The sequence below is a fragment of the Rattus rattus genome, chromosome 16 (genome assembly GCF_011064425.1).
Source record: "Rattus rattus isolate New Zealand chromosome 16, Rrattus_CSIRO_v1, whole genome shotgun sequence".
In the NCBI taxonomy this organism is placed as follows: domain Eukaryota; kingdom Metazoa; phylum Chordata; class Mammalia; order Rodentia; family Muridae; genus Rattus; species Rattus rattus.
In genome coordinates this window covers 32,512,013-32,529,515 of record NC_046169.1, presented here as the reverse complement: position 1 = coordinate 32,529,515, position 17,503 = coordinate 32,512,013, and the positions used below count along the sequence as shown (strand labels likewise).

The window sequence follows — 17,503 nt, the reverse complement described above, 5'->3', positions numbered from 1 at the left end:
TGACTGGCTTCCCCAGAAATGTACATGTGGGCAAGTCCGCTCCGAGAACTTTCCTAAGAGGGAGAAAAGGCAGAGACCATCCTTCCTGAGGCTGCTGTCCAGTGTCAGTTGCCTGACTGTGAATATGGAATTTTGGGGTTTTGTAGTGGAGTTTCCTCTGTGAATTTCCTGGGTTTTAAGCAGTATGTTTCAGAGGCTGGTGGGAAGGGAACTGAGAGGTTCCTGAAGGGGTGGGGTGGCGTGCGCTGTGGAGATGTGAGTGAGATGCTAAGGGATGAGTGCTGAGTCAGTCTCAGAGAGGCAGTGGGGCCATGTGTGGAGGGCAGGAAGGCCAGTGAGCATCAGAGCCTGCACTCACAGTCCTGCGTCCATAACTCCACAAGAAACCCTGGACTCTCTCTCATGTGTGTTTCTTCCTCTTTTGCTTCTCTGATGGATGTCTTTTAAAAGCATGAGGGGTATAGGTCCTTTCAGTCACAGGGAGTCACTTAGTGTCCTTCTTTGTGTTAAGGCTGCATCCTCCTGCCTGCGCTATCTGATGGCGGTTCAGAATCACCTTCTCAGTAACACTGTTTTGATTAAGCCTGATGACAATGAGGACAGTGACAGCTCCTTGCAGGGAGAGACATTGAAGGTACAGGTAAACACCAAGCTTTATTTCCAAGGCGCTTTCTCCACAGCTGCTGAGTTCTGTGTGTTGTGAAGTTCACTCTGAGGCTGCTCATTGCTTCGTCGTCGTCCGGTGCTTGCATGTTTGTGACTCTCATGATGTGTTGTCGTATGCTCTGGTGGTCTCTGTGCTTTGTTTCTTTTTGTTTTGCAAGAATTATAAGTCTGGCACTCATAAGTGATCTCATTACACCTTAAAGTCAGTCTGAGAGCATTCCATTCTGACCACTTCCAATATTTGGATGATTTTATTTTTTTACCTAAATAGCTTAAAATGATAAATTTACTCTTTAGATGAATAATTTCTAGTCATATAGTTAATTTAATTTTCTGTTACTATTTTTAAAAAGTTAGCATCTGTGTAAACTCAGTCATTTGTTTGCATATGATAATATGGCCCTGCACAGATGTTTTTATAGCAGTGGTTGTTGTAATTCTGACAGATAGTCAGGGACCTCATTTGCATTGCTGTTAACATTTTCATCTTTGAGAGCTAGTGGCATATACCCTTAATCCCAGGACTTGAGAGGCTGAGCCAGAAGGATTATGGAAAATCAAAGGTCAGCCTGGGCTACCTAGTATGTTCTAGGCCAGCCTGAAGCAGTGTGCGAGCAGTAAGATGGCTCAGCGGTGCTTGCTGCTAAGCGTGAGATCCTGAGACCCACGTGGAATGAGAGGGCAACTCTCGACGGTCTCTCCTAACCTCCACAGTCAAGACTGCTCTTGCCGAGGACCTAGCTTCAGTCCCCAGTACGCAGGGCAGCCCACAGCCATCAGTAACTCCAGTTCCAGTGGCTCTGACCCTCTTCTGGAATCCATAGGTACCCGCACACTGTGGTACACATAAACTCGTGTAGGCTCATGTACATATACAGAAATTAAAAAAAATTAAATTGGAGCTGTGCATCGTGGTACATGAGTCTAATCTTAGCTTTCAAGAGACAAAGGCAGGTGGATCTCTTTGAATTTGAGGCCAGGTTGGTCTACATAGTGAGTTCTAAACCTACCAAGACTACATAGTGAGACCCTTATTTAAAACAAAACAAAAGGGGTTGGGGATTTAGCTCAGTGGTAGAGTGCTTGCCTAGGAAGTGCAAGGCCCTGGGTTCGATCCCCAGCTCCGAAAAAAAGAACCAAAAAAAAAAACAAAAAAAAAAAAAACAAAACAAGAACCCCAAAAAAACCCCAACTTTTCAGTGAAAATATCGAAAGCCTGATATAGTGACGGGCGTCTGTAATCCCTGGCCTTCGAGGCAGAAGTAGGAGCATTGGCTCTGGAGCTCATCGTCTGGTCGGTGCACAGTAAGTTCAGAGCTAGTCTGGGTACATAGGACACAGTATCGAGTAAAATAAAGTGAAAAGTAATCGTTTTTGCGGGAATTAGAGATTGGTATGAACTCTCTGACTTGACCACCCTGAAAATCCGGCTTAGGAGGCCATAGCCTTGGCAGTAACTGCCAGTCCTGCGTGTGTCACTTGTCCAGTCTGAGTTTCCTAAAAGATTTCGAAGCCTGCCTGGTCTACAGAATGAGTTCCAAGATAGCCAGGGCTACTCAGAGAAACTTTGTGTCAAACAAACAAACAAACAAAATTAAGAAAAAAAAGAAAAAAATTATATACATATATAGAAAGACTCTTGCCATAGGCAGAATGGGTTAGGTGTTCTGGGCTAGGGGGTCTGGCATTTCCAAGAAAATCAAGACCCACAGATGCTATGTAGAGATAGTTCACTACATGTATTTTTTTTTTAAATCAGAAAATAGCGATGAACTGAAAGGTTAGGGCTGTTGCCTTGTTTGCACTCTCAGAAAGTCTGTGCCACTCTTTTCTGTTCAGTAGCCCATAGCTGCTGCTGCTTAGCTGGGCTTCCCGACGCAGTGCGTTTCACGTGTGCTAGGCTAAGCCACTAGGACAAAGCCACCGTATGCTGGTGCGAGCGTGCTGTGGTTTGTCTCATCTCACTCGCCGCCTGTCCGTGCGCTTTTCACTGTTGTGTTTTCTCTTTAGCTGTGCTCAGAACTCCCAAGACAGTCCTCCACCCGGGCAGCGTCTGGGCCTCCAGGAGCGCTCTCATGCTGGATGGGACGGACGGGAGCTAAGCCTTGCTGCTAGGCACCCAGTGCTCTCCCTGTGAAATACTGCGTATTTCTAGCTGCACTCCAGACTCTGGCCTCCCAAATCAAATTCCTACCTGCCACCCAAGAGGAGCTCACTGCCCTGGGCTTCTACTGGCCACATCACTTCATCTGGAAATGTGTCGTTGAATAAGCATGGCGTCATGTTGTCTCTGTGAGTGTGCATCTCTCATCACAAGGCTGGAAACTAATCTTATGGTCTCTTCTGCCTAGGAGTTAAAGACCAGTATTTTGGCTCTTGCCACCCAGGTCCTGACTGGATGTGATGAGGTACTGGAAATGTTGCAGCAGGTCACCACTGCCCTCATCAACAGTGACATGCCTGACCGAGAGCAGAGGTGAGCATGGGGATTGCCAGCTGCAGCTTGTCAAGTGAGAGCCTTTAGAGTGCACCTCGTGATCATCTACCGTCCACACGTGTCTGCAAGAAGGGGTTGAGACAGTATTGCAAAACCAAGGGCAGTGGTCCACTCCCCTGCGCCTTTAGATGAGACCTAGTGTGAGCAAGGGTCTGCTAGGCAACCTGGCCTCCAGTGTGGTCATCGGGTTCAAATCGGCCTTGCTTCCTTTCCTTTCCTTTCCTTTCCTTTCCTTTCCTTTCCTTTCCTTTCCTTTCCTTTCCTTTCCTTTTCAGTTTTTCCTTCCTTTTTTACTTCCTTCCTTCCTCTCTCTCTCATTTCATTCATTCATTCACTCATTCATTTTCAAGGCAGTGTCTCTCTACATAGCCTAGCTGTCCTGGGACTCACTATGAAGACCAGGCTTGAACTCACAGAGATCCACTTACCTCTGCCTCCCGAGTCCTGGAATTAAAGGTGTGCGCCATGACTCCCACTCAGATTTGCCTTTCACCCGCCTGCCTTAGAGCTGGCCTGAGTTCCTTTGGGGAGGAAGTGACCTAGTGGCACAAGTGATCGTCTGCTGTGCAGAAGATGGCACTGTCACAGCGTCTCAGCATTGGCTCACGTTGACTCTTCAGAGGCAGGGCCTGTAGGGGAGGGAGTCTCTTCCACGGTAGCAGCCCTTCCTCTGCCAGGCTTGCTCAAGATGTTATACACTGGGTTCTTAGAATTTGGACACTGAGATATAGTGACCTAATGTGAGCCTGCTGCAGTCTTTGCCTCAGTGTGTCTATCGTGTGTCTCGGGTGGTGCCCGTTAGTAGATGGCAGATGGGACCACTAGAACCCAGGGAGGAATTGCACCAGGACCTGTGACGATGTTTGTTCCCTACTCACAATGTGTGGGAGTAGGTGGGGTGTAACACCAGTCCCCTCAGTAACTGGAGAACTCGCGATCCTCGCAGCAGAGTAACGCAGTATTAAGCAAGTGGCTTTAAAGACTAATTTAAAACACACATATTTAGTAGTCAGATTCATACATAGAGAAAGTCGAATGGTAGTTATTGAGGCCAGAGGGGAGAGTTATCACCGAGCAGGTGTAGAATTAGGGTTTTACAGGATAAAGAGAGTTAGAAAGATGGACAGTAATAATGGTTGTACATTATTCTAACCCTAAAATGTATGCTTCAACATAGCTAGGATAATAAATTATGTTAGGCATATTTTACCACCATAACAATTATTTAAACAAATCTGCCTGCTCATGTGATGCACATGACCTCAGTTGCTACCCAGGAGTGGAGGTCCCGGAGGGTGAGCAGGCCCTTCCACTTTGTAGCCTTCCCCCTCCTTTCAGACTCAGCCCAGAGCCCAGAGCCCGGGAAGGGCACCAAGCACTTAGAAGTCACAGCACTTCAGGACCCATTTATGAATGGCCGAGAGAGGCCTGGAGAAACGTGCTGTGGACTAAAACGCCTTCTCCTCTCCCCCAGTGGTGAGGTTTGGAGAGAACTGACTAGTTTAAAGAGGGAATGTTGAAGAGCATGGGCCAGGCCCACAATGATGGCTGCTCTCATGCATGAACGTGCTTAGGATGTGTCCTTTCCTGAACTCCTAGGTTAAAAGGCTTGGAGCAAGTTACCAAGGCCACTATGCTTGGTCACCTCCTTCCGGTGTTGCTGACCTCCCTGATGCACCCCAATCTACAGACCCTAACCATGGCCGACGCCTTGATGCCTCAGCTCGTGCAACTGGTGCTGTACACCAGCCAGGTGGGGCCCCGTAGTCCACTGACCAGCTCTCAGCTACTGCCATGAGGGTGGGGTAGAGAGCACTATACACACAGCCAATCCTTTATAAGAACCGAGAATACCTTCAAGTCTAAAATACAAAGTCGTGTGTCCAGGGACTAGATTTTAGTTGTTTATGTGACTTAAGTGGCTGTGGTCTAGCGAGTGTTGATGGCTGACTAGCTGTGAAAGTGCCAGTGTCAGCACTGACAGCCTACTGTACCTCCAGTGTCCTGAGTTCTTGCCTGCAGAGAGTAAAGTGCAGGAGGGGGGAAGGGATGTGGCTTCTCTAGTGGGCATTTCTGAGAGAAGGACGGCGGCAGGGACTGTGAGTGTGGCCTGCAAGTTCATATCTGGAGCTGCTTGGGTAAGACACAGAGATTAGTCCCTGGGAGCTCTGGGGGTCTGGTTAATTGACATTGTTGTTCTTCTATGGGGTTGCAATCCCCTTCAGCTCCTTCAGTCCCGCCCCTAACTCTTCCACTGGGGTCCCTGGGCTTAGTCCAATGGTTGGCTGTGAGTCCGCATCTGTCTTAGTGAGATGCTGAAAGAGTATGGGAGGGGCCGTGGCTCCAGCTCCATATGTAGCAGAGGATGGCTTAGCTGGCATCAGTGGAAGGGGAGCCCTTGGTTCTATGGAGGCTTGGTGCCCGAGCGTAGGGGGATGCTAGATAGGTGAGGAGGGAGAGGGTGGGTGAGTGGGGGAGCACCCGCTTAGAGGCAAAGGGGAGGGTGAATGAGTTGGGGAGGTTGTGGAGGGAGACTGGGAAGGGGGACATTTGAATGTAAATAAATAACTAATAAAAAAACGCAAGTTAAAACAAACAAACAAAACAGACACACTGATGGTTTATGTTTTAGACGGCCTTGCTGCTTAAAACCCAGTGTCCGGTGTTTGCTGAGGTGGGCTGTTCCCCATGTGGCACCTCAGACCAGAAGTGCAGGCTTTTCCCTGATGAGAGGTAATGTGTGCATTCGGTGAGAGCCTTGCATTCTTTTTACAACAGCAACTCTTTAACTAGGGCTAGCTAACTGGGAAAGAAAATACTTCAGGGCCAGAATTTCATAGCCAGCTACAAGATTATTTTAAATTTATAGGGACAAGTTAGACCCTTTAAGTGAATTAAACCATTCAAAATTGACTTGAAACTCTTTTGTTATAGTGGGCATGCAAGAAAGATTGAGATTGGTAGATTAATTTTGGTGTGTGTGTGTGTGTGTGTGTGTGTGTGTTGGTTTCTATTGCAGCTGTGAGGTTTTTGTTTTGTTTTTAGAGAGGCTCTCACTGTGTAGTCTGCATAGATACAGTCTGTGCACACAGATTGGTTTCAGACTCAGAGAGGTCTGCCTGCTTCTGCCTTCTGAGTACCGAGTTTGATGGTGTACACTACCACACCTGACCTGGCTTTCTTTTTAAAGATTTATTTATTTATTATATATGAGTACACTGTCGCTGTCTTCAGACACACCAGAAGAGGGCATCGGATCCCATTACAGATGGTTGTGAGCCACCATGTGGTTGCTGAGATTTGAACTCAGGACCTCTGGAAGAGCAGTCGGTGCTCTTAACCACTGAGCCATCTCTCCAGCCTGGCCTGGCTTTCTTGTTTGTAAGGAGGTAGGGGATCAAGTGATGCAGACTCCAGCCTCTCATGGAGCTGGAACTGCAGGGCAGAAGCTTCCCTGTGTAGAAGCTCAGGCAGTCCTTGAATCCTGAGCCTCCAGCACATGCCCCCCTAGTGCTGGGCGTCTTAACAGTGAGTCGCTGGCATCAGGACAACTCTGTAGCAAGGCTGAAGCAAAGGAAGTGACCTCATGCAGCCAGGTCCAGATTTTAAGTTTGTGTTCTACAGCCTGAGGCTCTGGAGTTCTTGCAAACTCGATGAGAATGGAGAAGGGGGTTCACAGTCACCTCTCCTGAGTGAAATTTCACTGGAAAGAGCTGGAAACTCGTGTTCACTGAGACGGTGGGGTGGGGGAAAGCAGCCCAGCCTGATGTCCTGCCCTAGTGACATGTGACAGGCGTTAGTGAGGCCTATTGTTGTGCATCTCTTGAAGAAGTAGGAAGTGCACTGTGGTGCTCTGCACTGGTGTGTGAGAAGTATGTGATGCCCACTAACAGGAAATAAGAAATCTGACCGAGCGTGCTCAGACGCCGCCTCTTGCTGCTGCGAGCCCCCATGGTAGAGCGCTGCCGTGCCGGTGCTGTGGGAAGTTGAGGACGGGTTTCTTCACTTGGGCTCTGAGTTCCAGGTTTGCTTTGGTTTGTTCTCCTTCCTAAGCTGCACTGCTTTCTCTTCCTCTGGTTTTAGAATGCTAGAAGAAAAGGAAGAGCCAGGCTTTCTCACCGGCTTAAAGATCCCTGCCCCGTGGGCTGCTGGGAAGACCGTGGAAACAGTACACCCTGTCAGAGACAACTATAAGTTTAAGGAGACTGTTCATATCCCAGGAGCTCGCTGCCTCTATCTACGATTTGACACCAGATGCTCGTCACAGTACGACTATGACAAAGTAAGCGGGAGCCGTCGTCACTGTGTCTCGACTTGGCTGCTTCTTATTTTCCTTTGCACTGGTCATCATTTCTCACTAATTTCTGCCTTGGGGCCCTCTCAGGAGACTCCCCTCAGACAGTGCTTTGTAGCGGGTAGACTGAGGAAGCAGAAGAGCCTGACCTCTGTCTGACAGCAGTGCTGTAGGCGTGTGGACGCTGTGTCTTTAAGTGTCCATGAGCTTAGCCCTTGGACACAGGACTTCTAGTGATTCTGCTGCCTCCGCCTTCCCTCTTGAGAGTGGTGTAGATGTGTGACACTGTTGATCTGCAAACGTCTCACTGCCCTTGTGTCCTGTGGAAGAGGCTGGCTTTTAGAAGGGTTCGGATATGCCTGGGTCTGGCTTGCTTTTCTTCTGTGCTGTTGTCTCAGGCACTTACATTGATTTTGAGGAAGAGCGGTTTCCAACTGGTGGCTTAATGTCCATTCAGAAAAGGCAGGGTTTTCTCTGTTGCTACTGAATTGGAGTCATGAGGGGAGGCTGATGAAAGAACACATAGTCTAGTGCCACACATGCTGTGCTGCTGCTGGTAGTCGCACGTCGTCTCTGCCTGTTGGAAACAGTGAAGACAAATGTCTTAATCTCATCAAGGGAGGCTTTGGGGTTAAAGGTAACTTAGCCACACCTGCCTTGAGATGTGAGATGGTGACACAGAACCAGATGTCAATCCTCCTCCTTGTTAGACTTTAGGAGAGGAAAGCACCTCAGATGTATGGAGGAGTTGAAAACATGTCCAGAAAACTCACCTTAGCCTGGAGCTAAAATGCTTCATGGAGCCTAGCTCTGGCTCTCCTTTGCCTCCTCAGTCCAGGCAGTGTCTGCCGTGCCTCATGTGCAAGCAGCTGTCACCCCTTTAGTTGGTGTCAGGGTTCTTTCTTTAGAAAGTGATAATTTGCCTCTTCTGATACGTACTGAGTTGTGCCTGCTGCAGACATTATGATTATGATGCGCAAGGAGGCTTCCCCCAGAGACAAAAGTGTATTGATTTTCCCCGTGGTCCCTGGCTGGTGTCAGCAAGAGGTCCAAAAGGAAGAGCTCCAAGCTGCCGAGCATCCCGAGTTGAAGATGTAGCTTTCCCATCCTGGCTTGGCTGCCAGGTGCATCGATGTGCTGGGCCCTCAGGATTGCTAGTTACAGAAGCCGGAGCGCTGTGTCCTCGGCACACACTTGAATGACATGAGCTGCCACTCTCCTCTAGGATAGAAGCAGCCAGTGAGGGCCAGATGGCTCAGTAGGTAAGGCTCCTGCAGCATAAGCCTAAAGCCTCACATGCGTCCCCAGAGTTGTCCTCTGGCCTCCCCACATGGGCCCTGGCATACAATACCCCATGCACATATGCCATGCAAGCACAGATTTAATAATAAACAAATCAGCCAATTAGATATAACTGGGTGATGGGAGAATAGTATTAACAGATGAAAATTGTCCCTAGGAGCAGCAGCCGCCTTCCTGACCTACGTTTGTGTCATTTCTTTATGCCATTAAGCAACATTGTAAGAATGTGTGGCTTGTTTTCACTTTGTTGCATTTTTAAATCCTTATTTATTCATTTTGATGCTTTTACTTTGTATTAGGTATTAGAGCCTGCCTGTATTAGCTCACTGCATTACTGTGGGGGAGGACTTAAGGGGCCAAACTGCACCTGTTGCTAATGAGTTCCGATGAGTAGGATGGAAATAGCTATCTGAGAGATATGCACACAGCCGCCAGTGTGACCTGTCAGGCTTTCGTGTCCCTGTGACAACCAAGGTTTGAAAATCGGAGGACTGTGCCTGTCGATAATTTCAGTCGTTATTTTTCTTGGACTGCCTTATAAATACTGTGGCTGATGGCCTCCAGATGTACACCAGCTAGACTGAGATGAGGATCTATTAGTTACGTCATAATGAATGACACCAGGGTCTGGCTAGAAATGTATTTTTTTACAAATGTTTTTTTGCAGCCTCTTTATTTGTAGATGTTGTCTTTGTTTTTCTTTTACAGTCTAACGGTCTATTTTCTGTTTTGAAGTTGGTGATATACGCGGGGCCTAACACAAACAGTAGGAAGGTTGCTGAGTACGGAGGCAACACTCTGGGATATGGCAGCCGGAGTGTCTTAGGAACGGGTTGGCCGAAGGACTTGGTGAAGGTATGCTATCAAGTCACAACTTCTTTCTAGAAAAGAAAGGCGACCGAAGGTTCCTTGTGGGCCCGAGGACTAAGGGTAACCCCAGAAAGCATTTGCAGTGGGACTGGTGTGTGTTAGGGTCACATAGTTAGCTAGTTAGGGCCACATTGCTAGGCCTGCCACCTTGCCCACTTTTATTTAGAATCACCCTTCTTTTGCTTGTAGGGCATCAGACCCCATCCACGCTGGAGCTTGAATCCAACCTCCACAGGGCTCTTTGTGGCCCTGGTTGTCAGAACTGTCTCTTCCCTGGGGTGGGGCTGCTAGCTTTGCCAGCGTCCTTTTCTGGACATTGGCCATAGAGCACTGCAGTCTAAAGTTTTGAGTTCATGACTGACATGACTGGGAGGGATCACGCTTTCTATTCTGGACTTTGGAGCTACTCACAAGTGTGTACCCAGAGCGCACACAAGGACCAGAAACCTGCTAAGCCCACATGCGCTCAGTGTGTTTCCTACACACAATGCACCCACTGTATTGGCCAGTGACAGTGGGCTGTCTGGTGAGCCAAATCCAGGTCTGCTGCTCTGCCTCTTCCTTGACTCAAGTGGACTTGGGGAGAGATGAGGGAGGGACAGAGCAGAGTGCAGGTGGATCTCCGCGTTCTCAGACAGCCAGGGCTGCAGAGGGACCCCATCTCAAAAACAAACACACCAAAAAAGGTAAATTGCTAAGCCAGAGACAGGAACTCCTGTAATCCACTACTCTAGAAGCAGAGACAGGAAGAGCACGACATCAGATCAAGACCTTATCTCAAAAAATAAAATATAAATAAATAAATCAGTCAATCTCTGAAATATATTGCTCTCTTGGAAATTGTTTGTCTTTTTTTAAAGTTCCTTTCCCCCTCCCCCTTAAATCCTAAGGTTGAAGGCGATACAGTCACCTTCTCCTTTGAAATGAGAAGTGGCCGTGAACACAACACTCCTGACAAAGCTATGTGGGGCTTTGCTTGCACAGTCCGCGCTCAGGTACTGACCATAACACTGCTGTGGGCAGAAAACTCCTGTGTGCCTTGCTGACAGGTCATATTTGCCTTGGAAACAGGGCAAAATATGAGCCACTCTTTCACATGTCTCTTCATCAATAAGTGGGGGCTTAGCAGGAATGAGTGAGTGGTCACTTTATGGAATGAAAAGAGCTGGAACCTATGATCAGTTCAGCAGCATAAGAGCCTTGTGTGGCCAGGAGGCTTGGAAGAGACCTGACTCTAGCATATTCGTGCAGGGCAAAGACAGCTGGGACACTCAGTTAACATAAGCATTTAGATTTTGGGTCAGGAGTTGAGTTCCCCTTGGGTTGTATTAGAGACTTGGAGGTCGCCTGAGCTTGCCCCACCGTAGAACCTCTGAGACAGAGCTGTGGGCTAGCATGTGCACCCTGTGAGGCAGACAGGCAGGGGTCTCTGTCCTCCGTTTATCAAGCAAAATGACTGCTACCCAGTCGTTGATCAAGGTCTGCATTTGACTAGACATAGCCAAGAGCAAGCAACCTAGCTTCCTGCACATGATTCCTGCTTTCTCTGCTATGAAGTCTGACCAGCTGTTCACTCCCTAGAACTGTGCTGAGACCTCATTCCGTGGTTACTCCAGTGCCACCCTCTCTTCCTGACGTTGGATACTGTACCTACTTCCCATAGCAGCTGCGCTTGGTGCTGCTCTAGGAAACCCAGTGGGGATGGTCAGTGGTGCAACGCAGCTTGAGCCCACTGACTCATGTGGTTTGCCCCATCTGCCTTGCAGGAGTCCTCAGAAGATGTCTCAGGAGGCTTGCCCTTCCTGGTAGACCTGGCCTTAGGTCTGTCTGTGTTAGCTTGTTCCATGTTAAGAATCCTATACAATGGACCAGAAATTACCAAAGAAGAGGAAGCCTGTCAGGACCTGTTGCGATCCAAACTTCTACAAAGGTAACAAGGTCTGCATGCAGCTAGTTCCGCCCACAAACAGTAGTGTTACCCAACCCTCCCGTGTCTGAGAGTCTTAGGAATGGTATTAAAATATTGCCCCCTGCCTTCTCAGCCTTGCTACCTTTTCACTAACATCTTGGGACTGCCTAAGTCTTTCTCCATTCTAAACACCGTACAGTTGAAGGATCCCCAAAGGGAGGGTAGGTATGTGGTGAACTAACCAGACATAATGGGATGTGGTAGTAACCATGTGCTGCTTTCCTCTTACTAGGAAGCCGCAGGGTTTCCTAATAGCATTGGGAAGGAGGTAGATTCTCCCATACAGTGTTCAGCTCAGCCTCGGTAGCTTTGCTGAATACATAGTGGAAACGTCATGTGAGCTTGAGTGTCTCGTGTAGCTGCAGCCATTCAAGTAGCTTTTCAGTCATCTTGGTTACGAGGGAGCGAAAGCTTCATTTCTCTGTCTCTCCCCAGGTGCCAATGGCAGGTGGAGGCCAACGGTGTCATCTCCCCTGCCCTTACTCCGAGTCCCTCTCCACTGCCGCTGACCATAGAAGAAGACAGAGAATTCACCTACCCCTCGGATGTCCTTGTGCCTCCTGTTGGGAACTACTTTGACCTGCCTCGGATCAGGCTGCCTCCAGGAATCATGATAAAGCTCAGGGAAATTTCTGGGCGAGCACGACCTCAGTTTAGACCAAGTATAAAGTATGTTTAGAGAGTGGGGATGCACGTGAACCTTAATCTTAAAGTTTGCTTGGGGTTGGGGTGTAGTTCAGTGGAAGAATGCTTTTCTCTTATGTATAAGTCTCCGGGTTTGAGCCCCAGCACCATAAAAATAATTAGTTGAATTGTATGAAAATCATATATTTACTTGATGGACAGGAGCCGAGCATTTAGGTGAGCCCACCAGGTGGCCAGTGTGTCTCCTAGTGTGGCCCTCCTGTCACAGTCGCAGCCCCTGGGAGCAGTGGTGTACAACCCCACTTCACTTTTGTTGAAACTGAGATCTCGGGGGTGGGCCTGTGTATGGGGGTAAGTTTCCCGTGGGATTCTGATGCAGGTAAAACCTGGCAAGTTCAAGGTCTTTCTGACAGTTTGACCTTGCACTTGACCTCAGCTTCCACTTTTGATTTTTATGTAGTCTGGGAGCTCATCTTTACTTGCGACTCCCAGGGACATAGCAGCCCGAGCCTTAGAGTCACATATGTGCTTGTGCAGTCCTTAGCCTGAAGGCTTCCTTTGCAGGAGCAAAATCACGCATTTCAGAGACAAATTTAGAGAGTAGATAAAACTTTAAATTAAACAAATACAGAAAACATTTTTTGTTTTATTACTTTTTTGTGGGATGGGTGCATATGCATACCATGACACACGCGTGGAGGTTAGAGGTCAGCTTGCAGAAGTCGGTTCTTCTTCCATCCCGTGTGTCCTGGGGTTCAAACTCAGGTTCTTAGACTTGGCCACAAGCCCCATTCTCCAGTGACCCCTCTCAACTCCATAAAGCGCACTGTGTTTAACCCTGCATCCCACGCACTGCACACCACAGTCTCAGGACTGCGTGAAGTCAGTACGAGCAGGCAAGTGGTACCCAGCTCTGGGGTTTCCATTTTGTTTTGTTTTGATGTGATTTTTTCTTTAAAGTTCACTTTACATCCCGATCTCAGCCGTCCTCCTTTCTTCCCAGTCTCACCTTTACAAATCCCTTCCCCTTGAAGCTGTTTTTATTCTGTGTATGTGGGAGTGCACATCCCCATGGCTGAGTGCACAGAGGCCAGGCAGTTATCCAGCTCCACTACTCTCAGCTTCACGTTCATTCATTCTTACTGAGCGAGGCTTGCCACTTGGCGTGCCTGGCTGTCTACGAATGCTGGTGTCAGGATGCCGTCATGTGCAGCCTCACCTGACCCTTATGTGGCCACCACAGACTGGCACTCTGGTGCTCAGACTTAGTATCCAACCCAGTGAGCCAGCCCCAGCGCTGCTCAAGAACTTTAGCTCTACTCCCTCTGTGATATGATCTAGCTCAAAATATAAAAACCTAACGATGGGAGGTCTCGTTCATATCGATGTTAGGCTTGGTCAGCCAGCGTCAGTTTTATCAGCTGATAGACTAAGCTGGTTGCCAGCACATAGCATCTGCAGTGCCACCGTCTCGTCCTCAGTGAGTCAGTGTTTGAGTCGAAGCCTACAGTTTCCAGCCTGTTGCATATGGTGCTGCTGAGTTCTGCTTAGCACACCTGACTGGTGTCCATTGTCACCACAGAGAGGTGATCCAGCCCGACGTCATGGAGGAAATGGTGGTGTCATGCGTTATTAAGCACTTGAACTTGGTTGATGCGCTGCAGTCCCTAATCAATTTCCAGTATCAGGAAGAGCATGCTGAGGAATATGATTTATTGTGTAAAATCATGGGAGAGACCTTTAAGAAGCTCAATGCGATGGAGAGACAGCTGCAGGTAAGTGAGGATGGAGCCATGAGTCAGCTGAAACTGAAGGCAGCGTTCACTAGCTGTCGTCAAATGCCGTGCGCACTGATGCCCTCGTTTGGTCTTGCATCTACGTCCACGTTGTGTTTTCAACCCCGCTAGAGTGTGGCTGAGCTGGAACAGAAGTGGCAGAGCGAGGCTGAGGATGCCGTGCAGGGGAAGCTGGAGAACAACATGCCTTTCTTTTCTGACTACCACTTTAATGAGGTGAGCACAGCGTGCGAGTCATGGGGCATGCCACCTAGAGAGCACCAGTGCCACATGTGCTCACGCAGGCATGTCTGCAGGGAAAGCAGTGTGACTTCCTGAAACCTGCCCATCGTGTGACACACCCATCCTCTAGAAGGTTAAATAAAAGTGGCTAGGCCTATACGTCAGGATATACAAGTGCTAGATTTTTAACTGGTTGATAGTGTTGTACAAAGGCTAACGCTGTTATCGAGCTGGTGAGAGTCTCAGTGGGCTGAGGTGCTTGCCCGGATCGAGCTCCAGCCTCAGGAGCAATGGCAGAAGGAGCTGTCCTCTAACCTCCACACCGGCACTGTGACAAGTGTGCACAGTCCCTCACCCACATGGTGCTATGTAAGAAAACAGACAAACAAACAAAAGGAAAAGGAATTACCATTATTATTAAATTTTACTTTCAAACTTTAAAAACCAAAAAAAAAAAAAAAAGTAAAAATATGGTTTAAATTGGAAATCCCTAGAAAATAGGCCATGTTTTTGTTTTTTTTTTTGTTTTTTTGTTTTTGTTTTTTTTGTTTTAAATATACAATTCCAGACCTCAGAAAGTCAAGGCAGGAAGATTGTGAGTTCAAGGACTCTGTGTCCCAGAGTTAGGTCTGCGGCTCCAGCGCCCTGGTAGAGCACTTGCTTCTGAGTCCAAGGCCCTGGTTTAATTCTGCAGAGCAAGAGGCAGGGGTCACTTGTTCAGCAGCAGGGGGCACAGCAGAGGCGGTGGCTGGTCCAGCATCGCGTGTCTAACAGTGTTCCTTGAGCTTGGTTCCTGCAGGTCATCCATACCATCTTGTCTTGATGTTTCCTCCTTTAGAACAAAATGAAAGAACTAGAGCTTTTGTGTTCAATGAAGGAAGTCTCCTTCGACGGAAATGATCTTGAAAACATGGTCCTCTCACTGAGGTTAGTGATGTTACTCACTCACCAGTCTGACTTCTCCCCTTGGTCCCAGGACACCACGGGTCCAGTCCCTGTTAGGCTTTGCAGTGTTGTGCGTTCACCAGATTCTTAACCAAGCTTGCTGGTAAGTCCCAGCAGCTTTGGTCTGAGCCCTCAGAAGGTAGCACGGGCATTTGAAACAAACCCAGAGATTCCTTGGGTGGAGGAGGGGCAGGTGAGCGGTGCTCACTAGGAGACTGCCTACTTCCTGTCCTTGTCCCTGAAGGCTGTGTGGGATGAGCTGGTGAATGACTAAACCCACCCCAGTCTCTCTCTCTAGGGAGAAGTTCCTCCAAGAAGTGAATTCTCTTACCCAGAAACCCTCCCACCCGCTGGCCAAAACAAAGACACTGGTGAAGAGTCTGATGAACCGAGCAGAGCTGCTGTTGCACGTCACCATTGCAGCCCAGTCGGGCCTCACCAGGAGCATCTCAGGAACACCGGCAGAGACGCCTGGTACTGCTCCAGGCCCTGGCCTGACTGTGTTCATTAACAGACATCAACTCTTTTCAAAGAATCCACTCCTAGGTTCTCCTAAAACAACAAAATAGAAAGTGGAAACATTTTCCTTCTTGTCTCTTAAGTTTCTTTAGTCTCTTAAGACTTAAATCCCTGAGGAGTCATCCTGATGGGTCCCTTTTGGCGATGAAGGTCCTCCTGGGGCGTCTGAGGAGAACAGTGGCATGTGTGTGTGATCAGTGGCCCCTGGTTTAAGTTCATGGTTCCGTAGTTCCATATGCAGGTGTATTTCAGAGTAACAAGCTATTGTAGTCAGTACTGTGAGTCTTACTGCACCGATCTGCTTCCTTACTCAGAACTGGGTTTGCACTGTGTAGGACCTTCCGGCAGGGCTGCCCATGAGTTCCTGTTACTGGGAACCCTCGGTCACGTTTTTTTAAGTTTATTCAGTTTCTTTAAACAGTTATTTTTTGTTTATGGGTGCTTTACCTGAATGTATGTCTCTGTGTCTGGTGCCCACAGAGACCAGAAGAGGGCACTGAATCCCCATGAACTGGAGTTACAAATGGTTGTGAGCCCCACGTGGGTGCTAGGATCCAAGCTCAGGTCCTCTGGATGAACAGCAAATGCTCTTAACCTCTGAGCCACCTCACAAGCCCCTTCCAGGGCACATTGCGATCCTTAGTTTGAAAATGTGTCTCCCAGAGAGATCAGTGAGTTCCCAATATGGTTCACTCTGTAGCCCTGGCCACAACTGCCTTCATTTTATTTAAACAGCTTATTTTTCTTTTTAAAGATTTATTCATTTATTATATATAAGCACACTGTAGCTGACTTCAGACACACCAGAAGAGGGCATCGGATTCCATTACAGATGGTTGTGAGCCACCATGTGGTTGCTGAGAATTGAACTCAGGACCTCTGGAAGAGCAGTCGGTGCTCTTAACCACTGAGCCATCTCTCCAGCCCCTAAACAGCCTATTTTTAATGGAAACTTCTGTCACTGCATAACATTGGTGACACCTTGCAGGGCCCTCAAAGTCTTGAGGATAACAGGCTGGTAGCACCTGAGAGACATTCTTTTCTTACCATACTTTTGGTTTAAGCTGTCTATTCTTAAGATGTGAGATGACTTTAATTCTGACTGGATTTCAGGGTTTTGTTTTGTTTCTTTCTTTATTTTCTTTTCATGTGCAGGGTGTCTATGTGTGCTTATGCCTGTAGAGGCCTCAGGTCCAAGGCAGTCTCTGAAATAAATGACCTTGCATTTATTTCAATTAAGAAATTTGGAAGTGAGGGGTTGGGGATTTAGCTTAGTGGTAGAGCGCTTGCCTAGCAAAGGCAAGGCCCTGGGTTCGGTCCCCAGCTCCGAAAAAAAAGAAAAAAAAAAAAGTGAGGCAAAAAAAAAAAGTTGCAAGTTCCCGTTTATATACCTACAAAACAGAATGCAGGGGTGAGGCCCTGTAAAGATGTAGAGCTGTGGCCCAGTGGTTCAGTGCCTGCCTACCTAATGAATATGCAGTTGGCTGTGAGCTCAGTCCCTGCCAAAGGGACTGGGAGATGGGGGGGGATTGGCGCTTCTGTTTTGCACCTTCTTCCTTTTTCTCTTTAGTCTTAGACACTGAACCTTGGACTTTCTGATGCTAAGCAAATGCTGGACCACTGAATTATAGCCCCAGCCCTCCTGCTTTTCAGAGTGCTTATTTTGAAGTGAACACTGGTAGTTATTATGTGAATTTTTGTCTCTCTTTGGAAAACCACTTTAATAAAAGGACTTTAGATTTTCAAGCTAAAATACAGTTTAACCACATATTTAGGTT

General features: G+C 48.0%; 1 protein-coding gene across 2 annotated transcripts in view; it reads left to right on the top strand.

Annotated features, from left to right (window-relative positions):
• The window catches only part of Hectd4 (HECT domain E3 ubiquitin protein ligase 4), a 150,667-nt gene that overhangs the window by 70,555 nt on the left and 62,609 nt on the right, over positions 1-17,503 (top strand). The window contains exons 17-29 of one of the 2 annotated variants that reach the window (XM_032886787.1): positions 512-634; positions 3,018-3,142; positions 4,763-4,916; positions 5,796-5,896; positions 7,247-7,445; positions 9,495-9,614; positions 10,520-10,624; positions 11,396-11,559; positions 12,034-12,267; positions 13,826-14,018; positions 14,151-14,255; positions 15,100-15,188; positions 15,505-15,680. In XM_032886787.1, the coding sequence (XP_032742678.1) occupies positions 512-634; positions 3,018-3,142; positions 4,763-4,916; positions 5,796-5,896; positions 7,247-7,445; positions 9,495-9,614; positions 10,520-10,624; positions 11,396-11,559; positions 12,034-12,267; positions 13,826-14,018; positions 14,151-14,255; positions 15,100-15,188; positions 15,505-15,680 (1,888 nt within the window). Of the gene's footprint in view, positions 1-511; positions 641-3,017; positions 3,143-4,762; positions 4,917-5,795; positions 5,897-7,246; positions 7,446-9,494; positions 9,615-10,519; positions 10,625-11,395; positions 11,560-12,033; positions 12,268-13,825; positions 14,019-14,150; positions 14,256-15,099; positions 15,189-15,504; positions 15,681-17,503 lie in introns of both variants that reach the window. The other variant, XM_032886788.1, reaches the window with a different exon arrangement.